Consider the following 5375-nt stretch of genomic DNA (forward strand, 5'->3'; position numbering starts at 1 on the left):
GGGGGTGGGGGCCTGGGGGGCCGTGGGGGGGGGGGGGGAGGGAAGGGTCGGATGTTGGTCCGGGGGCACCGCTGAGGCGGCGGGTCCCCGACCTCGGAGACAGCCCCGGCCGTCCCCGCCAAGCCCAGTCCCCTCAGGACCGCGACGCCGCGGTCGGTGGGGGCGCGTCTCCGGCACGGTGAGTGGGCCTACCGGAATCGCGCAGGGTTTCTTTGTTTGTGGTCTGGACTACGGGGGAGGGTGGTCAGAGTGCCCGGGTGCTGGTTACCCCTTACCCCGGGAGCGACTCCCGTCCTGCCTTTAGCCCCAGCCCTGCGGGAGTTGGACCCGGCGACGGAGAGATGCTGGTGGGGTGGATGGAGGGGGCGACGAACCTAAAGGCAATTCTCCGCTTCGGCGGCCCCCTCTCAATTTGTCATGGGGGCTTGTTAGGGTGGCTGCTTCTTGGATTGACAGCCCAGGGCTCCGCACAGTTGCGAAACCTGGCATTAGTGGATTTCGTCCGGGAGCTGGTCGGGCTGGACCTCTGCCCCCGGACCCCTGCCGGGTGGGCCGCGCTATGCCTCCATTTTCTTGGATATGGGTATCTGCCACTCGGGTATGTCCGGAGTAGGCGCTGCCGAAGTGGGTGGGGAAAGCCTGGGGGCTGGACTCTAGAGAGAGGGGGGTTTCTGGAACTGGGTCCCCGGGCGGGGCGGGGCTCGGGAGTCTCCTCCTTCCGGCTCTTTGTTCAGTCGCGAGACTTTCCCTCCCCTCCCCCCTATTGTGCAACGCCCCACCCCCAGATCCCGCTGCAGTCGCTGCCCCCGGTGCAGTTCCCGGTGTAGAAGGCGCTCCCCGCGCGGCTTCAGGTGGGGCGGACTGTGGGGACACCCCCGCCAGCGGACAGTTTCCTGTTTGTGAAACGCCGAGAGGCCGGGGCTGGCCGGTCTGACCCAGCGCTGGCTGGCGGACGTGATCACGACCGCTCCCCCTGCCACACCTCCTTGCCGTGGGGAGGATTGCCCTAGGGTTCTGGCGGACGTGAATGATCCCCTCACCCGCCCCTCGCCGACGTTTGTCGGGGCGCCCCTCGCTGGAGGTATGGGCACCGGGTCTTTTCTACCCCACTCCCCAACCTCCATCACCACCGGGTTACGTTCTAACTGTTCCTATTTTCTGTCTTTGCTGCAGATGAAGGATTTGGGTGCAGAGTACCTGGCAGGTCGTGAAGGAGTCCAGCTCCTCGGATTGTTGAACTTCTACCTGGAGCAAGAACAGAGATTCCAACCTCGAGAAAAAGGTCTGAGCTTGATCGAGGCTACCCCGGAGGTAAGTTCTCAGAAAAGATAACTTGCTGAAACATCTGATAGGGTTTGGAGGAGATCACTTATTTTTTCCCACTTGAAATAAAATTAAAGCCTGCAGAGTTTCTCAAGACCAAAACTGGTCTTCCTGGAGTGCAAAGATAAACCTTAATACAGGGTCATGCTTTTGTTTCTTTGCAAAAATGAGTGATACTAACTATAGAGAAGTGAGTCTTCAAATGTGGGTCCCCAGCCTGCAGCTTCTGGGTGGGAGACTCTTAGGGAATTGAGCAGTTCATCTGTGGAAATAACTCTCTGTCTATGAAATACTTATTTATAGTAGGATCTTAAATGGTTTTAGAAGAATAAAAACAAGGAAACCTCTATCTCCATTCCAAGGGAATTGCATTATGTTTGCTCTAACCCTCTGGGATGTGGCAGCAGTTCACCTTTATATTGAATTGCTAAAGCTCTTTTATGGTGTGTGTTTTAAAAAAGCAGTGGTTTACATCTTATATCTGACAAAAGTGTATAGCTTTAATTAAGTGATAACACTCTTTCCACCCCATATTCATGGAGATTAAGAGGAAAAAATTACCTTATTATTTCTGGGGCTGGCCAGTTAGCTCAGTTGGTTAGAGTGAAGCCTTACAACCCCAAGGTCATGGGTGCAGTTCCCCATACTGGCAGCCACCAAAAAAATTAAGTAATTAATTACCAAAAAGGTATGGACTCTAGAGCCAAACCCTGTCAGAATTAAAAAATTACCTTATTATTTGAATCTGTGTGTATTATCCAACTTGGTCTAAGAAAATCATAAATTTTGGCTCTTGTTTTTATTGCAGAATGATAACACTTTGTGTCCAAGATTGAGGAATGCCAAAGTAGAAGATTTAAGGAGTTTAACTAACTTTTTTGGATCTTGCACTGAAACTTTTGTCCTGGCTGTCAATATTTTGGACAGATTTTTGGCTCTCATGAAGGTATTTAGTCATTTTTATAAATATATCTCATTTTTCTATGCCTAGTGCTAGCACACAAGGCTTCAATAAATATTTATTGAATGAATGTAGTAATGCTTGCTTTACATAAACATTTATAATAATTAGAATTGTGATTGTTAGTGCCAGATTAAGACTACAAAGTTAACTGTATTGTATCTTAAGTTAGGTTTTGCTTACCTTTTGAGTACTTTTTCTTTGAAGATGTGACAAAGGAAGACTACTATTTTTTAGTTATTCGCTGTACATGCATACAGTTCTTAAAATAAGGTTTTCATATTTTCATCTCCCATCATGTTTCTGTTGGAGCCTAGATGTTTTTAATACTGAAAATGACAAACGAAGTATAACATTTTATTAAAGGTTACCCACTGCCTTCTCTACAAGTCTTTTTAAAGCAGGGAGCTACAGTCTTATAAAGAGTCACCGGCAACGGTTAGAAAAATGTGGTGATTCTGCTGCCAATAGGATAGCTGTCAGCTGCTGGGTCATTTTTCAGGGCACTGAAAAGAAAAGGGCAGCCATCTGTCCATAGCAGCTTTTATATATGTCCCACACTGCACAACCAGTGTCTTATTTCTCTTGGGCAAAATTACATTGACGTGTGGAATGATCCTTAAAGATTTTTGCATGAAAAGATAAGAAGTAGAAAGTATTATTTTTATATCCAGAGAAGTAGTATATTTTTGGTGTTGAAAGGATTAATTTACTTTGAGAGAGATTGTACTATTATGAATCTCGTAAGTCTGAAATATACAGTGCAACTCAATGCTATACATCTAGCTTTTGAACCTACATTGAAATTATTTTTATCTGCATTTAAATCTAAGTTAAATAAATGTTCAAAAAGCACTTTTTTGAAAAAGGAGGTTAAGAAGGTCTAAGATGTAAAACTGAGTATATTGTGGGAAAGGGCAATACCTATAGGGAAGTAGCTTGATCGTGTTCTGTCTTAAGAGTAGGGACGTCCTTACAATATTTTTTAAAGTATCTGCCGTGCTGAATCAAAGTGATGATTGTTAAAAGAAGACTATTTTTCTTTGTTTTTCAGGTGAAACCTAAACATTTGTCTTGCATTGGAGTCTGTTGTTTTTTGCTGGCTGCTAGGATAGTTGAAGAAGAATGCAATATTCCATCCACTCATGATGTAATACGGATTAGTCAATGTAAATGTACTGCTTCTGACATAAAACGGATGGAAAAAATAATTTCGGAAAAATTGCACTATGAATTGGAAGCTACTACTGCCTTAAACTTTTTGCACTTATACCATACTATTGTAGTTTGTCATACTTCAGAAAGGTCAGTGGGATTAAATATAAAAGTTTTGTACTCTGAGAACTGCTATAGTTAACAGTAAAAGAATTAGTATGCCAATGAAATTTATATTTTTATCCCCTCCAAACTTTCAACTTGGACTTTTAATGGCAAGTCCTTAAAATCATTTAAATTTTTGGGAGTTTAATAAATCTTTGTCTTTGCATTGTATAGGAAAGAACTGCTGAGCCTTGATAAACTAGAAGCTCAGCTAAAAGCTTGCAACTGCCGACTTGTCTTTTCAAAAGCAAAAGTAAGTCTATTTCTTGCTTACATATGTCTCACAGTTTCTATTTTGAATTTTTAAAAAGCATTTATTTTTATTTATTTTCTTGTAGCCATCTATATTAGCCTTGTGCCTTCTCAATTTGGAAGTAGAAACTTTGAAATCCGTTGAATTACTGGAAATTCTCCTGCTTGTTAAAAAACAATCCAAGGTAAATATCTTCAGTCCTTATTCTTTAGAAGTAATTTCTTTCCTAATGTTTCATTTTTTTTCTGTGATGACTTAAACATTAATATTTTATGGGGCTCCTAACTTTCACACTCATTTTTTCTTGTATCCCAAGTGTTTGGGTTCTCAAAATGCAGCTTTGATCCAGACAATATTAAGCTGGAAGGGAACTTGTTCACTTCACCCAGCTTCTTTTGGCCTGCAGGTATCCCTTCTGTAGTATTCATGCCATATGGTGATACAGCTGTATACATTGCCACATGTGCATTGTTCTAAAATGCATACTAGGAAGTAGACTTAGTACGTACACTGATGGGATAGGATGGCATCCCATCAAATCTATAGGGCTGAATCATTATCCCATTAGTAGCATTACCAAAATAACATCAGCAGTGTTCTCTTTTTAAACCCCTTAGGCTAGCCCAGTAAGTTTTTACAGTCAGAAAGAGGTATAAAACAAACAAAAGCATGATGCTTTTTCTTTAACTAATAGTCTAGTTAGGGAACTATAGAACTTAATATGAGGTGGTGTGTTTATTATTGTATCTCAGTGCTAGATAATATGATGAATATAGGGAGTACTTTGGAGTTGTGTGAGCAAAGAAGTAGGGCATACCAGGAGAGGCACTGTGACTGGGATCCTGGTTGGAGCAAAAGAATCTTTTTTTTTTTTTTTTTGTCCTTTTTGAGACCGGCCACACCGCGCTCAGCCAGTGAGCGCTGTGAGCCCACCGGTCATCCTTATATAGGATCCAAACCTGCAGCGGGAGCCCTGCTGCGCTCCCAGCGCCACACTCTCCCGAGTGCACCACGGGCTCGGCCCGAGCAAAAGAATCTTTGATAGTGAAGGTTTGGATAGCAAAGGCTTATGGCCAAGAAAATTTGTGGACTAGAAGGGTTTGGGAAGTCATTTTAGGGCAGGCCTGTAGATATAATACCTGGGTGATAGTCACAAGCAGGAGTAAGGATATCCAACTCAAACAGTGGTTTTAGAAGCCAAGTATGGGGGCCGGCCCGGTGGTGCACTGGAGAGTGTGCTGCTTGTGGCGCTCCCGACGAGGGTTTAGATCCCATGTGGAGACTGGTTCCCGCTCACTGGCTGAGTGCAGTGCAGGCGCAACACTGAGGGTTGCGATCCCGTTGCTGGTCCCGGTCCGGTACGGGCGCGACACTGAGGGTTGCAATCCGTTGCCGGACATGAAAAAAGACAAAAAGGAAAAAAAAAAAGAAGCCAAGTATGGGGGCCGGCCCGGTGGTGCACTGGAGAGTGTGCTGCTTGTGGCGCTCCCGACGAGGGTTTAGATCCCATGTGGAGAC

At 44.6% G+C, this 5375-nt stretch overlaps 1 protein-coding gene across 2 annotated transcripts in view; it reads left to right on the top strand.

Moving 5' to 3' along the window:
* Window positions 1-51: 51 nt before the first annotated feature.
* Window positions 52-5375, top strand: part of CCNG2 (cyclin G2) — a 9819-nt gene continuing 4495 nt past the window's right edge. Inside the window, exons 1-6 of one of the 2 annotated variants that reach the window (XM_008587749.1) lie at window positions 52-178; window positions 1174-1311; window positions 2132-2269; window positions 3339-3589; window positions 3779-3857; window positions 3943-4041. In XM_008587749.1, coding sequence (XP_008585971.1) covers window positions 1174-1311; window positions 2132-2269; window positions 3339-3589; window positions 3779-3857; window positions 3943-4041 — 705 coding nt within the window. In that variant the 5' untranslated portion in view covers window positions 52-178. Of the gene's footprint in view, window positions 179-899; window positions 1082-1173; window positions 1312-2131; window positions 2270-3338; window positions 3590-3778; window positions 3858-3942; window positions 4042-5375 lie in introns of those variants that run through there. The other variant, XM_008587748.1, reaches the window with a different exon arrangement.

Source organism: Galeopterus variegatus, unplaced genomic scaffold, assembly GCF_000696425.1.
Source record: "Galeopterus variegatus unplaced genomic scaffold, G_variegatus-3.0.2 Scaffold4523, whole genome shotgun sequence".
Classification (NCBI taxonomy): domain Eukaryota; kingdom Metazoa; phylum Chordata; class Mammalia; order Dermoptera; family Cynocephalidae; genus Galeopterus; species Galeopterus variegatus.